The sequence below is a fragment of the Vulpes lagopus genome, chromosome 13 (genome assembly GCF_018345385.1).
Source record: "Vulpes lagopus strain Blue_001 chromosome 13, ASM1834538v1, whole genome shotgun sequence".
In the NCBI taxonomy this organism is placed as follows: Eukaryota; Metazoa; Chordata; class Mammalia; order Carnivora; family Canidae; genus Vulpes; species Vulpes lagopus.
Window position 1 is genome coordinate 6892306 of NC_054836.1, and position 26008 is coordinate 6918313.

A 26008-nucleotide genomic window follows, 5' to 3' on the forward strand; every position below is an offset into this window, starting at 1 on the left:
GAACAGCCCCAGGGCCCCACAGTGCTCTGGGAAGCATCACTTCGACAGGTTGGAAAGTAGACGTCACTGCTGGTCCCCCAACGTAGGTGGAGGGCACAGGGGTCTTTCCCTCAACTCATGAAAGAGGAGCAGGTGCAGGAGACGGCTGGGCTTGGTGACAGGCAGCGGGCTGCGTGAGCTGGTGCTTGAAGGCGAGCCCACAGATACCAATTCTTAGTTTGAGGTGAGTGGCAGGCAGTAAAAAACATTCTAACTGTGAAGTGGTGGCTTATGTCCCTGTGAGCCTCCCCCGTGCTGACACCAGGACATTATGTGACTGAGTATTTATAAATGCAGCAGCAGACAGAAGGTGGGGGAGGGCTGGAGCTCACTCCCTCTGTTGTTTACTGCAAATAAGACTGAGACCCTGCAAAGGGGGGTGATTGTCCCTCATCCCTCAAAGTGAGTCAGCCAGCAGAGAAGAATGAAAATTCATCACCAAGTACAAACCCGAATTCCTGCCACTGGCTCAAGAGGCCTCTCCGTGGCTCTGCAAATTTTTTTTCCTGGCTTATCTTAGCTGGTGATTTTTGCTGGCCACTTCCCCTGAGGTTTTTTTTTTTTTTTATGATAGTCATACAGAGAGAGAGAGAGAGAGGCAGAGACACAGGCAGAGGGAGAAGCAGGCTCCATGCACCGGGAGCCTGACATGGGATTCAATCCCGGGTCTCCAGGATCGCGCCCTGGGCCAAAGGCAGGCGCCCAACCACTGCGCTACCCAGGGATCCCTCCACTGAGGTTTTTCAGTGTATTTCAGGGACAGATTCTCTCTCCTTCCTTGGAGCAAAGAGACTATGGTGGCTTCTCCAATATTGCCCCAAAGTCACAGCAAGGGTAGTGGCAGGAGGGTCCTTTGGTTGTGTTGAGGACACTTGGCTCATACTTCTGTAGCCAATCAACAGGCCCCACAAATATTGCTGATGGAGGGAAGGATGGAAATACTGAGAATAGACCCAGTAGCCTCTCAGACAGAAATATACTTCTAAATAGCAAATAAACATTGGTATTTCCAGAAGGAAGGACCCACAGGAAAAGGCAGTCCATATCATACTGCTAAAGGTGGTGGATGGATAGTGATGGTAAAGAAATGTCACATAAAGAGGCCAAGTTTATGTCCACACACGTGGCAGGTCACACCCACATCAGATTCGGTCATATTATAGCAGATCAACTCCCAGAGAACATGGGCTGCGGGTCTGGTAAATTCCGCCCCGGGAAATGCCAAAGGGAAGTCATAAGGGGCTCTCAGGGAAATAAAAGCATCCTGAGAATTCGGGGTGACCACAAAATAAAGTCTCTTCTGCCAGAGACCGTATGAACATCGTCGTGGTTGAAAGAAGAAAGAAAAGTTCTACAAGCAACTTAAAATTGACAGCATCTCTTCAAGTAAAGATCCTGAGGAAAGCTGCAAAGAGAAATTGTGACCCTGGGCAAGAATGCACACCTGGAAGCAGGTGTTAGGACAGCACAGGAGGACCCCGAAGGTAGAGGCAAGGTCAGGCCTGGGAGCACAGACGCGTCAGAGGAGTCAGACCAGAGCCCCGAGCCAACGTCCCATCACAGACACACATGCACACGCTCCTGCGGCATGGGGACATTTGGAGAAGAAGCAAAATTAGTTCGGATCGTGAATCATTTATCCTATGGTGGCAAAATGAGATTTCTTTTCTGCTGTTCTTTTAATTAAAAGTCAGCTCATAAATCAAAGACCTTGTTTCCAGGCTGCAGGAGATGGTAGGAGGGAACCCAAGCTCAGAGCCGAGGACGGCCTGCCCGTGCCCCCTTCTCACCCTGGTTATTCACCCATTCAAGGGCCTCACATGTCCTAGCCGCTCAGTGAGGGGCCAAGAGTAGCTCAGCTGAATGACATCGTTCCCCTTCCTCACTGGGCTTCTGAAGTTCTGCCAAAGAGATCTTGAGCACAGTTAAATCTCACAAGGACTGGTTAGTGCATCTATTTGGAGCATCTGAGGTTTCCCCTACAGGCCCCGATCTCTGGAGACCTTCCACACTCCTGGGCTGGGTTCACCTGGGCATTTCTATCCATGGGTTTCGGAGACTCTTCTTGGAAGGTTTTTTTTTTTTTCCTTCTTGGAAGTTTACTAAGCATAGAAAGTCATCCGTTCCTCACCATCTTCTTCATTTTTATTTTTTTTCCTCCTGGTGACTCAAAGACTGCTCTGCAGATGGGAAGTCCTGTTATCCCCAGCTCCTTCATGAGAGAGGCGGAGGGTGCGTATATCAATATTCTCATTGTTCAAATAAATAATTTGTCCGAAATTAGAAGTGCAACCAGAAACACAGCTGAGATCTCCCTGCGGTCAATTCCAGCTCTTCATGTAATATGCAGGCCTGGTTCCTGACCATTGAGAGGTACAGGCAACCCCAGGTGCACACCTGAACATAAAGACACAGACCCAGACACGAAGACTGCGGGGATGAGTGTGGGATGCAACAAGGTGGCACCCAGTGGCTCCTTTTGCTCCTTCTTGTCCTTCTCTGGCTTAAGAGAATGGCTGCCATGACTACTAGGGAAGTGGATGTTTTCCCATCTTGGAGCTGCTCCTCACTGAGGCACCTTCAAGTGCTGTGTGTACCCATACTCACCTGCCTTCATACTCTGATGGGACATAGGGACAAAGGAAGGGAACCAGAATCTACCCACAATGGCCTTCCTCTCACTGTCCCCACCCCCACCCCAAACCAGCAAGTCCCCTCCTCGCACGTGTCCCTGGACAGAGAGAGTCTGGACAAAAGCAAAGGTCCCCCTTTCTCCCGTCCCCAGACCCAGGGCTCTCAAAAACAATCAAATTTAAAACACAGAGATTAAATTATCACTAAGCTAATTATGGGAATCACACTTACACTGGCTGCCGGGAAGCGAGGTCAGCAAGCAGGAGGCATTAAAATGAAAGGCAGATGCAAAAAGCACTTAAAAAAGCATCTGGGAGACTCATTACCCCCCCCCCCCAACACACACACACACACACACACACACACACACACACACACACGGAGGAAAAAGAGCCCACTCTGATGTCTGAAATGCTGTCCATCTGGGCAACAGTCAGCGCGTTTGACAGCTAAATAGCTCCACTCTGTCATCATCTCGAAGCCAAAGTGGGCGAGTCAGAGGTAAACTGATTAGATGGTGTGCTGCTAATTCCCAGAGAGAACACAAGGGAGGGGGAGCACAGCCAAGGAGGGCAAGCCCTAGGCTTGAGCACAGAGGAGGGTCTGGTACCTCAGTGCCCACGTACAGGTACATGTGGGGATTCAGCACGTGTGCATGCTGGTGACGTGAATGTGTGTGGATGGAGGGGGCACACAGTCATGTGCATGTGGGTCTATGTCTTATCTACCTGGAAATAGAAGGTGGAGAGCCTAGAAAGGACAAGCGGGCCCCTCCTAGCGCATCTGCAAAAGGGCAAACTCCTCACGAGCTTTCCGTGATTGCCAAGGCCCTCACAATCACTGCCACCAGCTCAGCCATGAAAATACTTATCATTTTCCCCAGTTATGGATGCTCAATGGCTCTCATGCATCATCAGTGTGATATAAGTTTAAGACGTGTCTGCCAAAAAATTGGCAGTCTACAAAATAAGTTTGAGAGCAAAAAAAAATCAATGTTTTCCAAACCAATCTGCAGGACGGCTTCCTCGGCTTAGAATTCCAGCTCTGCACTTCTCCTGCCTTTTCCAGAGAGCAGTGGATGGTAGGGAGCCCTGAGAAGGAGGCCTGTGAGCTGGCCTTGAGTAGGTAGTCAGCGGGAACCAGGGTGGGTTCATCGCCCAGAGGAATGGAATTCAGGGGCCAGAGGTCCTGCCTGTGTCCAGAATGAATTTTGGAATTCACAGTTAGAAAAGCAGAGTTCAGAGGGGGAAATGCGGGAAGTTTAGGGAGTTAAATTACTCAGGGAAAATGAATTTGGGAGGCTCGATTTAATTGCAGGTAAGAGAAATGATTGAATAAATTTGGATAATTTAATTACCTCCAGAGACCTCTGCTGGGCACAATCCGATCTCCGTATGTAAAAAAGTACCCTCACTCTTACGGACAACTGAATGCAAGGAAATACAAACATTCAGAGCCTAACTAATGGAAGGACTTGAACAACTCTAGTTTTGGTTTCGGGAGAAAAAGCAAATCACAAGAAAATCAGCTGATAGAGGGTTTAGGTTTTTTGTTTTGTTTTTGTTTTGTTTTTTTTCAAAAAAAAAATCTCTAACACGATGTCTGGGGGTTGATGATATGAAGTCAGTCATATCCTATATTCCTCACACATTTTCTCCAATATTAAGGCAGAAAAGACCATAGCTCTTTAAGTCAAGATGCATCTAGCACATTACAGATGACCAAGTTGATATTTCTTGACTCAACGTTGACGATCGCACTAATAGTCTTTCCGGTAAACTGTGTTTTAACAAAATGTTCTCTGCCCCTCTCTCCCTCCCCACCATACACATCCACATGGGGCCATTTCCCGTGGCAGATTCCTACTTCCCACACCATTCACTTTGGTTTGACCGATAAAATGTGAACAGCAGTAATGGGTGCTCCCTCCAAGGGGCGGCTCTAACAGTCGTCAGGTGGCTCTGCTGCCTCTCTCTTCCTTGCAGCAGAAGACTGGCATGTCCCAGACTGAGGGGCTGCTCTTCAGTCTCTGTCCCAAATATATCACATGGAGCACAGCCACCGCCCAACCAGGGTGCGCATGACTGCGAGCTGGAAATGGCCTTTTTTGTGGTCTAACTGGGAAGATTTAGACACACTGGGTCACAGATCCAGCTATATTAATTGCCCATTTTTTATGTGAAGAAAATAAACTGCTTTCAGAAGTTCTCGGCTATAGAGTTTGGAACCTCTGATGGACTATGATTTCTGGGTAAATCAAAACAGGACTTGGGGCACCCCGGGTGGCTCAGCGGTTTAGCACTACCTTCGGCCCGGTCATGATCCTGGAGACCCGGGAGGGAGTCCCATGTCGGACATCCTGCGTGGAGCCTGCTTCTCCCTCTGCTTGTGTCTCTGCCTCTCTCTCTCTCTCTCTCTCTCTCTTTCATGAATGGATAAATAAAATCTTAAAAAAAAAAACAGGACTGAATAAAAACTCAAATTGATAAAATGGATACATAATGTATCCATTTGGGGAACCCATTCTCCCATTTGAAAAAGGATTCATTGGCTGCCTTTGATGAACTCGAATCTCTTCCACCAAAGCCCATGACCTTTCCATCGGATAAAGAGCTCACGGCCTAGTGGAGACAAGAAGTAGCGTGGGCACTTCCAGCATCCCTGTGGCCTTGGTGCTGCCCAGATCACGGTGGGGTCAAGCGTCCCCAGTGGCCATTGGTGGCACTTAAAGTCAACGATGTGCAAGTTCAGGTCCACCCAGAGCCTAAGCTGATTCTATCCGAAAAACCTCATGGGATCTAAAAGAGATTTACTCTGAAAGTGAAGTTTAAAATGTGCTTTCCTGGGGCTCCTGGGTGGCACAGTTGGTTTCAAGTCTGACTCTTGCTTTCAGCTCTAGTCATGATCTCAGGGTCATGGGATCGAGCCCCTTGGGTTCAGGCTCCACACTCAACAGGGGGTCTGCTTGAGATTCTCTCCCTCTGTCCCTCCCCCCACTCACATACACTTATGCTCGCTCTCTCGCTCTCTCTCTTTCTCTCTCTAAAATAAGAAATAAATCTGTAAAAAAATAATAAAATGGATGAATAAATCTTTAAAAAATAGAAAATGTATTTTCCTCTCTCACATCTGGCATGTCTGAGGGAAGGCCCAAAACAACTGCGATCATAAAGATTAAATAAGCTAGTCCATGTACGCTAATCTGAGCCATTTAAGATATAATTATATACAACTTTTCAAAAAACTTGTATACCCATCATAAGAAGTCCCCACAGAGGAATCCTGTTTCTGGTAGAAACTCATGGATAAATGCTATGATCTTTTGGGGGAGGCTGAAGAAAATGAACAGAATGATCACTGGAGGGAATGTTGGGGAGACAGCAGAGAGCCTGAACTAAAGAAGGGGAAGGGAGGGGGCTTCTGAATGATTCTCCAGGAAGCCAGAAAAGTTGGGACCTGGGGAGAGGCACTGGGGATGCTGTGTGTTTCAGTAGCCTGAGAAGAAGAGAGGGTCTATGGGGTGGGGGAGACCCCTGAGCCAACACCCACTGCTCTCACATCCACTCCTTGGCCCTTTTTTCCTGATGGGACTCATGTGGACAAAGCAGGTCAACAGAGTAGATCTGGGTCCCCACCCCGCTGTGCCAGCAACATGGGATGTGAAGATGGGCCCCAATTCCTCATCTTTATGAGCCTTGGCTTCTGCAGTGAACAATGGAGATAATGCCACCTGGCGACGGGCATCCAGGGGCGGCTTTGGAGGAAAGGGTGCCCCTCAAGTCACTGTTCCTCAGGCCACCAAACCTAGGAAGGAATTGTGGAATCAGGGCTGCCCCAGGCCTCACTAGCCTCACAGTGGTTCTGGGTGAGTTGGTCAAGATAATGTTCATGAGGAGATACATGTTTGGCAGAAGCACAATACTACAAAACGACACCAAGCCAACAGGCAAGAGCTGAGAGGTGGCAGTGAACAAAGGCAAGCCCAGGACTGAGGGCACGGCCAAGAAGCTCGGGCTGGGGGGATGGGCATTTAGGAAGAAAATGAAGGCAACCCGGGCTGGACGGGGGAGGTGCTCAAAATGACCAAGCGTGGTAAGGAGAGGGCGTCATTAGGTCCTCGGCCCCACAGGCTTGCAAAGCAATTCTGGGATCTAAGGAGAAGCAGCCATCATCCAATGAGCAAAGACAGGGGCCCTGGATGACCCAACAATGAGAAAACCCATCAAGAACCTCTACACACAGTCCCCAGGCTGTGGGGAGAGAGCACGCGGGTGAGAAGCTAAAGACAAAGGAGCGCCCGAGTGCGTCCTAGGCAGCAGGTCAGTGGCAAGTGGAAAAGCACAGCTTGTCTGCTTCCCAGAAAAGCTCCGGGCCTCCCCGAGGCCACCGCCCACTCTGTGCAGGCTGGGGCTCCAGCAGGATCGCTCCTCCAGAGGGAAACCGTGGAGAGCTGCCAGGTAGGTGGGCATCCCATTGTTTCTCAGGTGGGAGGCTCTTCGTTGGCATTTAAAGGTAGCCAGGGCCCTAAAGGACTCAACCTGTGCCGGGCCAGGGCTGAAGAGCTGAGCTGGAAGGCAGCGGGGCCGGGCTATTTACAGCAGGGCCATAGCTGGGGGCCACAGGAGCCTGGGTGAGGCAACTGTTCTTTTTTTTTCTCTTCTCTTCTTTTCTTTTCTTTTTTCTTTTTCTTTTTCTTTTTTTTTTTTTTTTTTTTTTTTACCCAGGACACAGATAGATAGGCTTGGAGTTGTTTTGGATAGATGAACCTGGCACAACTCATAGGACAATTAAAGAGGGGAGCACCTAGACACAGGAAATCGGTTATCACCACCCGGGGTTCCAGCACAGGGCCCTGAGCCTGCACTGGGGCAGAGGGAATGAAAGGAAGTTTCTGACCAACAGGCACACTGGCCAGGTGCAGGAGGCCAGGTGACCACCTCCTCTCCCAGTTGGGGAGGTGAGGTTAACCCACAGCCTGAGAGAACAACCTCAGTAGAGTCCCAGATGTTACCACATAAAGGAGTCAAGGGCAGACCTTAGGTCGAACCATGTGACCCTGGAGAGTTAGGCAGTCTCTTGGCTCATGTGTTAAACGGAGGTTGTAGCATCTACCCCAAAGGAAATGCGGAGGATTATGCACGTAAAATGCCCAGAACAGGAACTGGTACTCACCAGACGTTCAAAGCACTAGGGTTCCCTTCCCACCTTCTTTCCTGCCAGCTCCATCACTAGGAAAGGGAGCCCTTCCTAAGGAAGGAGGTGCTTCCCAATGGGGGCAAAGCTGGGAGCCATAGAGTCTCCGGGCTGTGCCCCTCCTTGCACCACAAACAGATAACTGGAAGTCTAAGAGTACTGGCTTGGGTGCTCTCGAGGATGCAGAAACAGGGCCGTAGTGTGGTGAGCAGCCACCAAAAGGGCCGTGGCCCCTGCCTCTTGGTATCCAGGCCTAGGTGGAAGCTGGAAGCCCCTCATCCTGAAGGGAGGCTGGACCATATGACAGTTCCAAGGAACGGAATACAGCAAAGGTGACAGGATGCTACCTCTGAAATTGGGTTTCAAAGAGATCGACGCTTTCAGGTTGCTCACCCTCTCTTCTCTCTCTCAGCTGCTGTGTTGTGTGAACGGCCGTCATGGGGGGCATAGTCCACATGGTGCAGCCAGTGGGGACCTGAAGCTTGCCCACAGCCACAGGGATGATCTTAGGAGTGCATCTTCCCCCTACCCAGCCCCGCCTGCCGCCTTGACTAGCAGCAGTCTGTCAGTAACCCCAAACTAGAACCACCCAGCTAGGCCCTGACGGGATGCCCAACCACAGAAACTACAAGATAACAAATGTTGTTTTGGTTAAGCCCCTACATTCTGGGGTAACTTGTTCTGTCCCAGTGGGTAAGCAAGGCCCCTGTGTCATCTGGGGCCAAATAGAAAGCACCAAGTGACTACAGCACACTTGAGAGAGATATTTTAAAGGTCCCCGTGAGAAACAAACTAGGGGTGGTGGAAGGGGAGGAGGGCGGGGGTGGGGGTGAATGGGTGACGGGCACTGAGGAGGGCACTTGACGGGATGAGCACTGGATGTTATTCTGTATGTTGGCAAATTGAACACCAATAAAAAATTAATTTTTTATTAAAAAATTTTTTAAAAATTAAAAAGGTCCCCGTGAATGCCTCTACAAGAAGCCAAAGCTGCTGAGAAACGCTCCGTGACACCCCCAGGCGGCCAGTCATGTGGCCACATTCACAGAAGTCCTTTGCTAACAAGGAGGGACTCTCAGCAGACACCCCAATCAGAGCTCAGCCCATGAGTCCTGAGTCTGTTCAGCTGCCACTACCTTTCCCATCAAAGTGGCTGAGGAAGTGCAGTGATTTCAGGCAATGAAGACCTGCCCCTGGTCTTGCCCTCACCGAGTGCCTTCACCACTGCGAACTCAAAGATACTGTCGTCCTCTGATATGGGTCCTATCAGATGCAAGCCCAGCAGTAAGAGGCCCTTTACAGCTGGGGGCCCCATCCTCCCCTCGCCTCTGCTCCTCCCTCTTCCTCTGGTACACCATGTCTTTCATCCTTTCCCATCTTTGTTGTCTTGGTTACATGGCCAGACTCCTGATATGCTGCTAGTTTTCATTTTAATGATATGTTCTTGTAAAGCACAATATTTTACTTCACTTGCATGTGTCACTGGATAAATTCTTCCAGCGTGTCTGGCATTTGAGCATCAGCTGACTGAGTGCGCTCTATGATTTGGGGTGTTTCTGCAGCACTCTCTTCCATTTTAATGCCTTTGCATTTTAATTTATGATCAGGATCATTCTACACAAATGCATACACCACATACACACACACATATGATTCAAAAAAGTGGCACACGTGTATCAATAAATCTTGAATTGGCAAAGCTCATTGAAGACTATCTCCTTAAATCATGTGCACTATTAATGATCATTTGGAATATAAAATGACAAGCATTCCCGAGGTAGTATTTTCTGGGGATCTCAAAGTGTGTGTTTCAAGAGGTTGCCAGGAGAAAGAGATGATGCCCCAGCTTATGGTGTCAAGCTGCTCTGAGAAGGGCTGAGGCCGAAGCTCCATGGTGAGGACACCTCCCAATGCCCGGTCAGGTCTGCTCTGAGCAACCCCCTGAGATTCCCCCCACCAGGGACATGCAGGGACAATGGGTGGGTCCAAGGGCAAAGTAGTGAAAAATAGCAAGGGGCAGGAAGTGAATGCTAGTGGGGATACACTTACATAAAAAGGATGATTGAATGAAGACTTAATATTGCTCAAGAATATAAGACACGCCCTTGAGGACATTGACCAGCTTAGGCCGCCCTCCACGTCTACCACATACCGCACAGACAAAATGGCTTAAAACCCAGCAGGGAAGGCTGCACAAGTAGGAGATGGACCAGAGTGGGCAACTGGCATGAAGTGAGGTTGGTCTGAAGGCCAGCCAGTCTTGCGGTCCCCAGGCTTGAAGGACTAATGACAGAAAAGCCATGTCTTGTCCCCCCTGAGATGAAAGATGAGTAGAAGGGGCACGGCACCCCTAAAACATCTGTGGTGCTCTTCTGTCTGTAGCATCTTCAACCTCAGCTCCTCTTCACTTACCCCACACCTTCAGATCTACACAGGCTTCCCACACACCTCTGTTTGAAGAAACTCGTAACAGAGCTCACTGACCAAATCCTGCCCCAGATCATGTACCTCTGCTCTAATCTCAGGATCCCCAGGCAAGTTGGAATTCCAACATTACATCTCCATTCAATTTTGTGATACCTTCACCCATTTGGAGTCCTATCAATGGAATGAATTTCTTTTTAAAGTTGATTCAAACTTCCAGGGGAGTGTTTAGAATTCTCAGATACATTTAGGAAGTCGCAAAGCAGTGGCTACACATCTCTGATCCAGTATTGCTCTGTGACTTGAGCATTGCACACACACAGAGCATCTATTCCCTAGACCTTATGGTCAGAATGATACAGACCCAGGTGGGTCTCCCTCCACCCCACCCCACTTCTGTTTGGTTGCCCTTCTGGAACCGTGGAACATAAGCAAATCAATTTCGAAATAGACAATATCCATTTTAATGATGTGCATAATAATTCCCGACGGGAATGATTTTTAAGATATCTACTCCTGTGTACTCTCCCTGCTGACACACGCTGAGTCCCTGTCAAGAGAGGCTGCTGAGGCTTGGCATGTCACACACAAGGCTACATATCCTCCTATGGGCCAAGAGTCGGACCAGTCCGAGTTCTGCATAACCAGTCTCCACAAAGTGCTCTGCCCCTTAGATGTCAACAGTTTAGCCTAGTTAAATACTCAGGAACAATGCAATCACAAAAGGAAAGGAGCCATCACACCTCACATGGAAGTTTATGATGTTTTGGCTCACAATGAACATTAGTCTCTCCCACTAATGTCAGGCAGTAAATTCACTGCCGAACAGCAGCTATAAAATATGATCACTTAGTGGTAGGAATGCAAGAGGCAAGGAAAGAGCCAAAATATTTAAGCAAAGAGATTTTTGTTCATCTGAGGCAACACTGGCCTCATTACCCCAACTCAGGACAGAGATTTTCTCGTTTCCGCAGACACTCTACAGCAGATCAGGATAGTATTCGCCTTAAGACTTTTTTTAACCAGGAGTTGAAATTTTAACAGTCTGTGGGTTATTTCTTAAGTTGCTAGGTACTTCCTGGTGACTGGTAGCATTTATATGCCACATTGCTTAACGGTGCTTGCCTATAACACTAGCCATGGAAAAGCTGCCAATACCGGCCACACACACACACACACACACACACACACACATCAGAAAACATGAAAGACATCCAAATTGGCACTTTCCTCACCTCCTTTCCCTCTGCCTCATGTGATGTGTGCACTAAAGGAGTGAAATTATGGTCATCAGAGACAAGGTTGCAAATGATGGGGACCCACACCTTTTAAACCAAAGGAAAAGTCAGTAATTTTGAGGATAGCCTATGGATAGCTCTCAGACCCCTGAAACCGACAGCAAACCCCCAAGCCCTCCCACCCACCCTCCCCACCTCAAGTCTCTTGTCGTATTGCAAAGAACTCTGCACGGCCCTTGATACACACAGGAGATTATTACAGGGCTCAGGGAAGACAACTCTGTAATTACGGCTGCAGTGTGATTTCCATTATTCTCACCCCCTCGTTTCAGTAGCTCACAAAACTTCCTGCAAAAATCCTCCTGCAGCCCCAAAGCATTTCATGGCTGGGCCTCTGCCCAAAAGGTGAATGTGGTCCGATAACCTCTGGGAAAAGCAATACAGAGTTATGGCAAGGAAAGGGGAGTGGTGCTCAGCGAGCAGGGTGGTGGGAAATTCTATTGTTTGGAAAAAATAAATAAACCGGCCTTTGCTTTTTATTATTTCAAACAACAGACTCAGCAGCCCAGCCTTCCTTTCCCAACTCACACTGTCCCCTGGGCCGGCTGTGCTGAGTCTGCAGCAGCAGTAGCTGGGTTCCAGCAAAACTATTAAAAAGGCTGCCACTCTGAGCTCATGTAGCAGAAAGTTTGGCTGCCCCGACGGCCCGGCTTTCCCCAGGAGGGCCGCTGGCTCATTCCCCCCACATGACCCTCTGCTCTTACCTCTCAAATGTTTATGCTTCACCAATCGCCCCATTGCTCTGGAAATTAAATGGAACATCCCAGGTGGCTGGAACAGAATTGTTCTTACATCAACTCCCCAAAATAATGGGAAATGCCAGTCCAAGGTTTATAAAGCCCCGAGCCTCCTGGTCAGGTATTGCCTGTCGTTGCAGGCCTGGCTGAGCTCTGGAGACACTTGAAGGCAAGGCTCTGCCTACAGCCTGCCCTATGGGCATTGTCTCTGTGCACTCTGCGTGCCCAGACCCCCGGAGGTGTCCTCAGCCCACTGTCATGGACATGCGCTGCACTCTGACCTCCCCATCAGGGGCCTGCCTTCCACGGGTGCAAGAGAGCCAGCCCCACTGACCTCGATCCATCCTCTGACCAACAGCGCACATTTGCAGGTTGACTGTCTTGGGTTTACAATGCAACCATGGCCAGGAAACATGTCTCTTTTGCTCCCCCAAGAGAAAATAACTGTCTGTTCTGTTATGTGCACTGAACTCTCAGTGTTTATTTCACTGACACCAGTGAATGACAATGACAAAAAAAAAGGGAGAAAAAAAAAAAAGCCTCCTAAAGGATCTACTCAGTCTTGCCAGCAAGTAAGTGATCCTATGGCCCGGGGTAGGAAATTCAGTGGGTGCGAATCTTTTAGCACATTGCGGTAAGTTACTTCTCCATTGCACTGAGATTGGGGTCTCTAGAGAAAAGAGTTAAAGCACCCCAAATCATCTTGCTTACTTTCTACTCCCAATAGTGCTTATTTACACATCAAGTCAGGTGAAGCAGGTCATTGTATGAACACCCTGTGGGAATGCCTTTGGTATTTAGAACTCACTTTCCTAGCAAACCAAACTCTCCGAATCATAATAAAAAATGAAATCCTCTGGGCATACAACAGAAACACCTCGAGGCCCCTGCTCCAAAGTCTGGGCTCTTCCCTCCTCTCTTGATACCGAGGCTTATGGGACAAATTTCAGCCAGTTTGGATACCTGACTCCCAGTTCACGGAAAGCTGGAAGCCAAGGACAGAGGGAAGAGGAGAGACTGGAGTTGGCCCAGGCTCCTGACAGCAGCTGGAGGTGATGAGACACGTAGACACATGTGCACTTAGAGGGAGAGGCAGAAGACAGCACCATCCAGGTAGGAGTCATGCCAGGACGACACACCAACACCTCGCACACGGCACCCTCTCGGGCTTCCACGAGTTTCAGTTCAACGTGTGAGCCAGAATCACAACAGGCCAAGGCAGCCACAAGACTTAACATAGTCTTCACAGAAATGCAGGGAATTAGGAAATATAGTTCTGAAAGCTATGGAGATGATGGTGAAATTAGTCATTCATTTGACACGGAAGGCCCTCCACGACAGTTCCACGGTTAACTCTCTGGGCAGCACCAGATGGTGGCACGCCGCCCGCATCATCCTGGTGGCGCGTCATGGCACTTCCCCAGCACATGCTTCCTCTTCCAGATACTACCCGTGTAACTACACCCCACACATCCCCCCACCTCACACACACTCTCCCTGCCTTTCCCCCTCCCTACTCTCACACTCCAGCCCCACTGCCTGTTCCAAGAGATGTCGGATTTAGAGAAAGAAATGATTGCCAGGCTGTTATATAGTAGGATGGGAGAGTAGGCAAAGTCTTCCAGATTTGCCCAGAACATGTCCCCTTGACCACGTGGCGCTAATACCCCAAAACACAATGAAGAGAAAGTAGAGTTCAAAACGGTTTCAGATCGGGTAGTGCCCAGTGTGAATCACACAACATCCAGAGAATTCCATGGGAAGCCTAAATTAGACAAGCAGGATTTCCACATAGATTCACCAATATTTCCCTGGGATGAGACTGAAGTGCAATTATCAGCCAACACAAAACAGGATATACTGCTTAGTCTTAGGAAGGCTTTGGATCCAATCAAGCCAGGGCTCTCTAGGGCACCAGCTCCAAGTCATTGAGATGAGAGGCCTGAGCAAATGTGGCTGAGAGAAGAGTCTTAGGTGGAAGGGTGCCCCCAGTGCTGCTGATGGGCCAACATCACCCAATACCCTGAGGCCTGAAAGCTTCTAGAGGATGAGGAGGAAAAGCTCATGTCCAGGTCAATACCATTCTACTCCACCTCAAGTCATTTCTATGCCCTCACAATACCCACAGTTTCTTCATCCCACCATCTGACTCTCAGCCCCGACAGCAGCTCCAGCAGGTCCTGAACTTTTTTTTATCTGTTTCCCCGCACGGATTCCAGCTGGATGCACCAGTCAAAAGGACTGAAGCAAGAGGAACAGGCACATAACTTGCCCCTGTCCACCTTCCCCAACCACTGCCCTCCAAGAGCCATTGCTGCAGGGCACAAACCCAGGCTGGCCAGAGCACACCCTTTAGGATGGCCAGGTGAGGCTGCAGTAACTCTGCCATGTGCACACCAGCCCTAGGAAAGAGGTGAATCTGCACACTCACCCACTGTGATCCCCACAACAACCCTCCACATGAAGGCAGAGGAGGGACAGGGCATCATTCATGACCTCAATAGCAACTTATCTCCTTAGCTCAAGCTTGTATCACTTGCCCATTGGGGCCAAAGTAGTAAAACAGCATGAGATAATATCCATGCCAGTGGGAAGAGACTGCCTTCGCAGGTCCTACCTTCTTCAGCTTGCCACTTTTGGTGCCCACGAAGGCCAGAGAGTGATTCTTGTAGACGTACGCGATGACGGAAGTCATGCGGTCCCTGTCCTCCGTGAAGACGGGAATGCCACGCACCATCTCCGACACGCCCAGGGGGGCATTCATATCCAGGCCACAGAAATTATCATCAATGGTTAAGAGCTGAAAATTAAAAAGGAGGAAAATTAGGAGGGAACATCAGGGCAATAAGCAGAAGTACCGAGTCAGGGAATGGCAAGGCTAGGAGAATCCTCTTTCATGTGAAAAAATCAGATCCAGAGAAACTAGGTGGCCTGTCAACAGTCAACCTAAGCAGTTGGAAGGACCATGGCGAAAAAACACAGATCCCTAGAGTCTCTTTCCTCTGCTGGCCTCCGTGGCCTCTCTGCCCCACCTCCAACCCCTCAGGGCTCCATCTTGGTAGCTTAGATCGTCCATCATCGCCATCACACCAGCAAGCCCTGGGCCAGCACCCATGAGCAGGGGCCGCTCCAGACAGCTCTCCTCCGGAGTAAGAGGGAATGTGGCCTTCACACCTACACTTATTATTGAGCAGACACACAGATGAGGACTCTTGAGTGCAGAACAAGAGAACTAGAAACATTAACATGTGAGTGACAATACCATGACAGAGGCATGCACAGGCAATCAGTCGGGGAGAGAGGAATAGAAGTAGAAGGTTCACGAATGAACTCAACAAGCCACAGTGGTGCCTCGTGATGCCCCATCTCAGATTCCCTGTTCTGTTTTGTTTTTTAAAGCATGGGGGAAGATGGGCAACCCAGCATTCCCCACGGTGTCTTCTGTGGAAGTCAAGCCCCCCAAGGATGCTCTACCAAAACAGGGCTCCTTGGGCACATAATTTTGTACCGAAACAGTACATTCCAACACCACATGAGAGGCTCCTAACGATTAGTTACAGGAAAGATCTGAAAAGTCTTTTCAGGAAGAAATATGTTTAACATTCCTTCAGCCTTTCCTAAGCACTGTAGTCCCTAAAAATGACTGGAACGTCTACGAGCATTCCTTAAAGAGAATATCCCCTGGATACCCTGTGTGACACACGCATCCAACCTTTTGCTCCTGAGTCCTGGACACTTTCAGGAGTCCGGGAACCAACAGAAAAAGCCTTTGGACCATTTCAAAACTGTGTTTCTGTTGAGTCTCTCCTTGTTTTATTCCAGCCTCCCGGATCCCCATGTGAGCACAGGGTCACAGCCGGGTTCTGTCCTTCCAGGGAGTGGAAGGGACCTTGCCACAGCTGGTGCAGAGCCCCCAGCGTGCCCATCGAGCAGCTCTGGTCTGGCACAGACCTCTCCAAGGCTGCTCTAGGAACCTACGCTGGCTTTCCCTCCCCTCTTTCTCAGAAGAACTGTGTGGCCTTAGAAGAGTTATTCCATCTTCCCTGTGCTTTTATTTTCCACTCTATAAAGATGAAGGAAATAAGGCCTGCTTTTTGATGGGTTTCCATAAAGTCTATAGAGCTCACGCCTGTAAACGTCTTTGGACTTTTTAGAAAAAGGAGTGAAATAAAATCCAAGGTGTCATTTTTTTAAAGGCTTCAATCCAGCCAAAGGAAAAGGCATCTGGAGAAGCAGCAGGCGAGCTCTTGCCAGAGGAGCTGTGTGTAAGTGGCCAACTCTGAGCTTTCCAGAGACTCAGAGGGCCCCTCAGCTACCTCGTAGGATGGTGACTGGGGTGATGGGCATTGTCCACCTCAGAGAAGACAACATGCTGAGCATCTAAAACCTCTCTCTGACCTCTGCCCTCCTTCTTCTCATGGGGGCACTTGGGGCAGAGCTGGGGAGAACAGGGGCAGGCCGAGCAGGCCACGTGCGTAACAGATGTCTGCACCACATCTTTGATCCCCTCTGGCCTTTCTTGCGTGGTCTGGCCCAATAGCCCAGGCCAAACACAACCCCCAACTCCTCCCCCTCGCCCCCCAAAAAATAATACAGAAGTCAAAGTTAGGAGGGAGCTTTCAAGGTTTAGTCTGATCTTTATGGTTCTTTCCTAAAATGAGGACATGGGGGAGGAGGCAGGTGGTGGAGGGTAAAAGGGACAGAAAGAAAAGAAGAAGGAAAAAATCCAGATAAAGGGAGGACAGTGCCTTCTCCCTGACAGACATACGAGCAGCATGCTATGCCAGGCATGCCAAGGGCTGCCTAGGGCATGCTGGGAATCCTCATGGCCTTGCATGTTCCTGCCTCCTCTTCACAAGGAGCCCTCACCCCTGACTTCCTTGGGCTTAAGCTGTGCCACAGGGACTTTTGCCCTCATGGTGCATTTTCCAAGTAGATGACGCTGGATGATCGTCTATGGTGCAAAAGGAGAAACTGAGGCAGGGAGCAAGACCAGCCATGTCTGACACTCTCCCACCACCTTTGGCACAAACATGCACCTCGCTGGCATAGGCTGTAGGCTGCTCAGCCCCCATAATTACATTTCTGAGTGGTCCATCACTGGACACCCTTCTTCCCCTCGGCCAGGCCGAACACCAACAGATAAATACCGAACCCCTTACAAAAAGAGCAGCGTGCATGTTTGGCCGCTTGCAGCATGAATCGTGGCTTGCTCGGAGGCTGCAAGTCTCTGCCACTCTGGCACCATGAGTGGCAAGGGGGCCAGGGAGAGATGTTTCCACGGGGGGCGGGGGGGTAAGCGAGGATAGCTGAGCAGGGCAGCCTGGTGGCCACGGCCCTGCCCGTCTTCGGCTCGTGACAGTCAGGAGGCAGCCAGTCTGCTCGCCTGGACCTGACAACCATCCCCCACACTGCCCACCTGCTTCAGGGTGTTGTCATTGGGCTCCAATGGGACCAGGGCCACCGCTGGGGCTCCTCACGTGGCACTGGGACAACGATGGCTTTCTCCCGAGCATCCACCCTTCCCACCGCATACCGGTTTCTCCCTCTACATAGGGCCCCAGGTGATAAAGTTCTGATCGAGGCTTTCAGCCGGGTGCAGTCCAGGTCTGCAGGGATGCTGAGGTCCCCCAGCTGTGGCCCGAGGGGGGCTTACTCTTTGTTTCCTCAAAGCAGGGGCAATGCGGGTGGGCGGGACCTTTAACACCGAAGTAGCAGAGATGACACAGGACTCGGGATCACGTGGCAGCTCCCTTCCCAACCGCACAACTCAAATATAAAACAGTGAGACAGGACTGTCCTGAGGGCCAGGTGAGAAAACAGGTGTGAGGATGCTGGGTAAAGAGGAAAGCACCCTGTCAATGCAGGATGATAGTTTATATTTGTTTTTTGGGTTTTTTTTTTTCATGGGAACCCTGCCCAGAACAGGGGTGGGATGGCTGCAGGGAGCATCCCTAGCATGGCCCCTGACCAGAGTGGGCTCCCTAAGGACGCCCCTATGCTGGGTCTGAGCTGTGGGCAGAGGGTAATTAGAGCACTGATCATTGCAGGGGGACCCCATAGGGACCACAGACCGGGGAGGCTGAGGTGTAAGGAGCAGAGATGCCGGGGCCGTGTGGGCCCTGGAAGGAAAGGCTAATTGCTGAAAGCCTTCGACAGGTGAGGGCTGGTGTGGATTCCAGAACACCCTGGGCAATGGGGGAGGAGAGTGTATACTCTTGCTGTGGCCAAGCTCTCCCCTGGGCCCCATTAACAGCAAGATTAGAGCAGCAGCCAGGGGCACCAGGGGTGGACTGGACCCCACTATAATCAGGAACCCAGCCATACCTCTCCCTCGGTTGCTCCACAAATGCACACAAATGAGCTTTGGCCATTGTTATAATGCTTACTTGTTAGACAGCAACTTCACTCTTACCAAGGAAAAAATAAGGATCTGTTCCATGGGAATGTATGAGGTGCCTACGTGGGCAACCCTGGGAACAGACAGGGTCCCATTAAAGCCTCAGACAGGGCCACCCCCTTCTGCCCCACGCAGGAAGATCCCAAGTCTGCTTTCCACAAACATCCTCACGATTGCATGGCTTTATTAGTCAAGATCTGTGATCTACTGGATTCCAGGGACCATGAGCTCAAGGACAGGACCACGTTTTATGTATCTTCATACCCTTAGCTTCATTCCTGGTTCACAGTAGGTTGAGACATATGTGTGTTAAATGAACAGATAGACGGATGAGTAAATTAAAGCCCGATTTCACAGTGGTTAACACTGCTGAACTAGAATCAGAAGGCCTAGACTTGAACCCCAACTCCACCATTTAAAGCTGTGCGACCTTGAGCAAGGGTATCTAACCTCTCCGTGCCTCAGCTTATCATTGGTAGACTGGGGATAATAACAGGAGTATATACTTGCTAGTGCTGGGGTGAGGATTAAATGATTTAAGACATGTAGAACACCGTCTGGCACTTTGTCGTTTGTCATCCTTAGACAATCCCAACAACCTTTGTGTGTCTCATGTTTTGGGGAAAATTCATGGTGTCCACCTCAGAGAGGTGTTATCACATTCAAAGAGGCTAATGTCATCAAGACAAGATAGCAAAAGTAGTGTTTCCTAAAGATCTATAGGGCCTATGAGGCGGAAGGAAGGAACGGAGGGATGGCAAGATCCAGAACATTTAGCGCTGTTTCATTTGGAACGCAAGTTCTGGAACCGACCCCAGATCTACTGGATCAGGAACTCGGGGACCTGCATCTTAACCCCTTCCCAGGTAGGTGCTGGAGCCTCGTTCAGCAGGTGGGGAAGCACTGGCCTGGGACCCTGTGGAGGTCCCTTCCTTGCCAAGGACACCACAGCCCCGGCCCAGGGAGGGACAGTGCAGCCGCTCCAGAGCAGGCCCTCTGGATCCAGCTACAGAGGCTCGGTGGCAGGCTCCCGAGCGCTGGCGGTGAAGGCGGTGTGGACAGCCGGAGCTGACACTCCAAATTACAATCTAATAGCTTAGCGCGCTTCCCCTGCGCACGGCGGCAAAGGTTACCGTGCAATTACGTGTCGCTACATACAAATGACAGAGCAGTTACGGTTACTTTACCAATTACAGGGAAATTGCTCCCACTCTGTAGACAGACTGGCACTCTGAAGAGCTCTATCATCTCCATGGAAAGGGGGTTTTAATTCCGCCGGCAGCCTTCCCCCGCCGTCTCCCCAGACTCCCCGGGGGCAGAGCTGCAAAGCAGTCCCCGAGGACCCCAGAGGTGTCCGGTGGCCTCTGCAGAGACTCCGAAGAGGGTGGAGGAGACAGCAGGGCATCTGGTTGGGAGTTCCTCGGTACCGCCTCCTGCCCCGTGCCCTGGGGACATACTCATAAGGAACCTCTGTCACCCTGACACCTGTGCCAAGCCACCAGGAAGGCCTTGGGTGGTAAGGCAGGCAGGGGCCCGGTCCTGAAGCTGCTTCTCACTCTGGCTAATGCGGCCCTTAGCCTGGCTTCTGCTGGCACCTCCCCTGCCCAGTGGGGCTGTCTCAGACCCACCCCCAGGTGCCCCACCTTTGCAGAAACCCCTCATAGAGTCCTTATTATGGAAAGGTCAGAACTAGGCCAGAGCTCAGTGATCCAGATGTGGTGCTAATGAGGTAAGGGTCACCAGGTCCATCCCCCCGTGGGCCAATTAGCTCAGCTCTAGGACACGGCCTCTTCCATAGCCACAGGACACCCCCTTACCCTAGGCATTGACTGTTTACAAATATCCTGAATTGATCCAAAGGAGGCCCACCAGGTAGGCCAGCAGGCTTGGGCAGATAGATGCGGCCAACTCCTTCAAACAGGGATGCAGCCGCCAACTGCTCGGGGTCGGCAGCAGTGATCTTGAGCCCAGGGTGGAAAATACAAAGTCAGACCTGGTCCCCTCTTGCTCTGTGGGCAGCTCCTGGTCCAGCAAGGGGAGGAGTCCTTCCATCTGGGAGCAACCAGCTCTCCTGCCCTTCCTAAATGCAAAGGCAGCATCTTGTCTCGTGCAGAGCAGTCCTGGGCACCCCAGGCTCACCCCCAAAGCTGGAAGGCCAGATCATCACACAGGGGGAGAAGGTACCAGACACTTGCCCAAGCTTACCCACTGAAGAGCCTTTAGCTGGGCTTTTGTCCATCAAACTTTTAGTACCTTAGGCTATTGGAGCTCCTGTTTCTATAAGGGGAAACCGAGGCCCTAACTGAAAACAACACTATTTACTGTATGCATAAGGACAAGTAGGAAGGGAAGAAGTGAACAAAGGCCTCAGTGAGGACACAAAAAGGTGAAGATGGAAACATCTCATCGGTTTCTGCCCCCTTCTCAGTGGGGGAGATAGACCTAGGCTATGACCTAGATAAGGCCGTACATGCCCTGCCTCAGTTGTATCCACAGTGCTTGAGGTAGAGGGGGCACACAGAAGCAGCAGGGATTCGCAGGAGAGGTGAGTCGGGGCCTAGTTCTGAGTGCTCCATCCAGCACAGGGCAAGGCCACGCTTTCACACCTTGGCTGTCTCAGAGAAGGCAAAAAACTCAACCTCTTTCACTCCAACAGTCCCATTTTGCAGAGGAGGAAATAGAGGCCTACAGAGCAAAATGACGCCCCTGCCATGTGACCTATTAAGTTGATGGAGAAATGGCACCAGAACCCCAGATCCGGGTTCTGGAAGGCAAACACTCATCTTACATAGGGGTTTTCTCCAGGTTCCTATAGGGTGGTGCCAAAGGAACCTATTCCAGGGCCAGGACCTGGGCAGGGAAGACTTCTCCCTCCTGCCACCCAGGACAAACGCTCTGCCTTCTTGGGGCCTCTGGAAGCAACTAACTCTCCACTACGAAGGAGGCTGTTGGCCAATCATCAGAACAGGGCTTCCTCCCTTCCTGGTCTTTGGTCCTAAAGGAAAGTGAGGGCTACAGTTTTGAAAAGAAATGTGAGTTAGGAGAAAAAGAGGAGGGATGCCCATGAGGGGCTTGTTGCTGTGTAAGAGAAAAGGTCTTGGATTCTTTAAGCTCAGCAGTCCTAAATCCTTCCCATTAATTAATTACATTTACACACACACACACACACACACACACACACACACACACACATCTCCAAAACTGATCAGAGCAGATTTCCCCTGGAAATAGGGAATCAGTGAATTACGCACGTGGGATTTTTTTTTAAGGGGGATATTGATCAGATAAGCTGAAGTAGATCATGTCTAAATACAGACTCCAGTTGTAAAGCTCCACAGCCCAAGAAGGCAATAATTACCCACTTATTGGGGGCCCCAGCTCAAATATGACCACTGACCCCCAAGGTGTTAATAAAGGCAACAGGGTCTGAGGTCCAGGGTGCAGCTACCCCTTGAGATGACTCTAAGCACCTTCTGAGGGTCGAGGGAGAAGTAAGCAGACAGAGTCCTCGGGGAGCTGGAAACATCTTGAGGAGGCTTTCGGAGGCTTAGGTTGACTCTTACCAAAAAGCTTCCTACTCCATAAAATAGTCCAATGTGCCTGAGTGCTCATTTCTGTAACAAAGACAAAAATCCCCCAAAATGGGACTCTGCGGCCCACCAACCAACCACTTTACTATTCTACATAAAATTCCCTTTCTCTTTCCTGAGCTCTAATCGTCCCTGAACTCTCTGGAGAGCCAGGGAAGTCCCATAGCAGGTGAAGGCCGGCCCTCCTACCCTGGCTGTGAACACAGACGTCAAAAACGGAGTGAGGGAATGGGGGCGTCACCCACTTCCTTACTATAGCACCACCACAGAATGATTCCTGTACCGTGTCTTTTTCCAGCGAGATTGTAGGGGAAATGAACATGGACAGAGACACAGAGGGGAAGCCAGCAAACCCACAGTCACAACAACCGAGTTAGACAAAACTGTTATGGAAGGGGCTTCATGAGAAGTATCTCGGGGTTGGAAGAACAAACAACCCAACAAATCACACCAAGGTTCCCAGGAGTCAAGTGCCCTGTTTCCAAGCGTCTTGAAAGGGTGGATACTAAAATATAGGACAGAAGGTCATCATGGTTTAGGAGTTCTGTATGTGCATGTGGCCTCTGATGCAAACATTCACTGGACTAACGCACGTAACTAGCTGTGAATCAATGGAAATGATGTGCTAAAAGCAATGCTTGTTTTTATACTCATTTTAATATTTCTATGTGTGTTTGAGACTGTGTCCAATCCCACCAGATCGCTAAGCGGCCCTTCACTCATCATCATAATAAGTTATCCTTCCAAGATGAAACTAATGCCACTATTTTGAGCTGTTTTCCCAAGAGAAAGGCTTAGGCCAAGTACACTCTCTGAGGCCTGTAACCAACAGTTAGGTGTAGCAATGCACCCCTCCTAGGAATAGCTGAGTAGAGCCAGCAAAGAGTAACCCCAACCCAGGATAGGATCTGGGGGGTTGAGCCCATGACCTTCTCCTCACTAGCTCAGCTGTTGAGAGCCCCAGTTCCTCCCTCTGACAAGCAGACAGGTCCAAGATACCATGACCAGAACTAGAGGCCAGTGGAACAAGAGAACCAGGACCCCAACTCCACTGGCCCAGTTCTGCAGATGGCCACCACGCTGAGGCTCATCCAGTGGCCCAAACTGGGTGACCATAGGGAAATACCAGGGAAGGCTTCCCAGCACTGGGAATGGTGCCAAGCACAGCCCCGTCGGGTGCTGCTCTGTCCATTTGTGCCTTGGCTTCAAAGGTCGCCGGTGGCTACCTGTCAAGGGCAAAGAAGTTGCACACTGCCCATCATCCCACATTCCCACTCCCCTTCCAGACGGCCTCAGCGCCACCAAAGCTGTAATTGGAGCAGGGCATGCCACAGTGATTAAGTTTGTGTGTTTTCTGGCAGGCCTGGGAAGCAGTGGCCCCACTGGCCAGGCTGAATTATGGGGGGAGGTCACTCCCTTGTTAGTGGGAATAAATTTTATTAGCTTCACTCTTGTTGCCATGCATCTTCCCCTCTTGCTCCTCAGGCCTGTGTGTGAGTCTGGATAATGTTGCCTGCCTGCAGGATAAATCAGCCAAACAAATCCCATTATATTTTGGAACACTGACAGAGACACAGTAATGACACCGGGACTGGGAAAAGACGTGGGCTTGCTTCTCCCGCGGATCCCGTTTCATCTACGCGGACAGCACGTGGGGCCCAGTCCGCCAGGGGAGAAAAAATGTAAATGGAGAGGCCAACTGGGAAACTCCCGTAGTTGTCTTTTTCCCCCTCCTCTCCACTAACTCTGCTAAGGAAAAGAAGCAAACCTCCTGCACCGATGTGCAGTCATTCCCCTCTGCCTTGCAAAAACCGAGGGACACCTGAAGGTGACAGCAGGGGGGTCTGACTTGAAATGCAGCCTCTCCTTCAAATGCCTTCACTTTGCATCTGCAACATGGGCCGGAGGGATGGGCAGGCAAACGGGGTACATTCCAGGCCTGGGCTAGAGAATGCAGCATCTGGGTGAGCCCAGATCTCTGAAACGCAGATACTGGTGAAGCCAAAATATAAGCCTGAAATCCTAGCAGTGTTATTAAATCCCTTTCTGCCCCACCAGGGGGTCATTCCAACCACAGGAGAACCTTACAGGTGGGGCGGTGAGGATGTGGAAGCATCTTGCAAACACAAGGTGTTCCGTGCCTCTTGGTATTTATTAATGTCTTTGTAGTTCTCTTTCCTTAGGAGTCTCAACACACTTTATGAAAGGGATATTGTTTTTGCCACCTCCTTCCTGGAGATGAAATGTGTAATTCAGAGCAAAAGGGAAGCTGCTCACCAGCCCAGTAACATCTCATAGGATGGGACTGGCTGAGACCCAGGGGCCCGATATCTCCAGCCAGAATCCCGGCCAAGACACCACCCTGTGAGGGTGACAGGACTGGAAGGAAAGGCCCGGAATGCAGAGCTGGACTGTAAAGTCTGGCTGGTCTGTATGCTCACGAATGAGAGACCCAGCTGCTGATTTGGGTTGGGCTGCCGCCTGCCGTATGGGCCGTGCGCACACGCGCACACACGTGAGAGGGATCTCTCTGCAATAGCTGTTCCACGTAGTGGGTGGGTGGAGGAGAATGCATCACAGAAAGAGGAGGAAGAGGGATTTAGGAGGTGAGTGTAAGCACAACAGTGGAACACAGCAGAGTGAGCAGCAGAGGCAGGGCTGAGAGGCCTCCGAGGTCTCTTGGCAGCTGTCCATGTTCAAATTCTGCACACGGGACTCCTGGGTCTCCATCACTTCCCCTGCTGACTCAACAGGCTTCAGGGTGGCATCTGGGGGGATACATCCAGCACACCACCCAAGGCCCAGCCACCGTCCTGTAGCCCAAAGCACCATCTGTGGGTACTTAGCTGGGACTTTCCCTGCAAACCCTGCTGGCCAAAAAGGGGGAGATGGGTGGCCTTCTCACCAGCATACCCAGAACAGAAGCCAAACCTGGAGGAGAGAAACACTTGCTTCTGTAAAGACTGGGGTTGCAATATGACAGGCCCCCCAGGGCCAAACTTGAGGTCTGGAGTACTGGGTCAATGGGCTGTGAGAGCTGGGTGCCTGGGCCCGTGAGAAAGGAGACAGGTGACTTGAGCTGTCACTGGGACTTGAGTGTGTGTGTGCTCTGAGCATGTTTGGTGGGCCTGGTGTGTGTGTGTGTGTGTGTGTGTGTGTGTGTGTGAGAGAGAGAGACAGAGACAGAGACAGAGACAGAGACAGAGAGACAGAGACATGTAGTGGAGCTGAGGAAGGAGGCATGGGGCCGGCAAGAGGAGGAGTTCCTGGTCTGAGCGGCAAGAGAAAAACCTTGCCTAGCACCATGAACAACAGGATACACCCCATCTAGCCAGAGCTGCACTTCCTGCTGGCCAGGAATAAGAAAACACTGAACAGACGAGCAGAAGCCAGCCCCCGGAGCCCGGGGTGGCCGCCTGACCATTCCGGATGCTCACTCTTATGGAGTTTCAGGATCCCAGGCGCCAGACAAACCTGAGTAACCCATCCAGGCCAGGATGGGAGGCCAGCCCAAGACTGGGGTGTGTGTGTGTGTGGGGGGGGGGTGATCCTGTCTCCTCCCAGGGCTTCAGTGCCTGTAAAACCAAGGCATACAAGAGTCAAAGCAAGGGCACCTGTGAGGAAGGTTCTCCTGTCGGATGTGAAGAGAAGCTTGGTGGGGTTAAAAATCAAAAGCTCAGTCCCTGTACCTCT

The 26008-nt window shown here is 50.6% G+C and overlaps 1 protein-coding gene across 15 annotated transcripts in view; it reads right to left on the minus strand.

The window, feature by feature from the left end:
- The window catches only part of PLXNA4 (plexin A4), a 428345-nt gene that overhangs the window by 332349 nt on the left and 69988 nt on the right, over positions 1-26008 (minus strand). For 14 of the 15 annotated variants that reach the window (XR_005983437.1, XR_005983436.1, XM_041727610.1 and 11 more), the window contains exon 3: positions 14943-15125. Coding sequence is in view for 13 of the 15 variants with exons in the window: in XM_041727610.1 (XP_041583544.1) it covers positions 14943-15125 (183 nt within the window). In the remaining 2 variants the exon portion in view is untranslated. Of the gene's footprint in view, positions 1-14130; positions 14366-14942; positions 15126-26008 lie in introns of those variants that run through there. The other variant, XM_041727614.1, reaches the window with a different exon arrangement.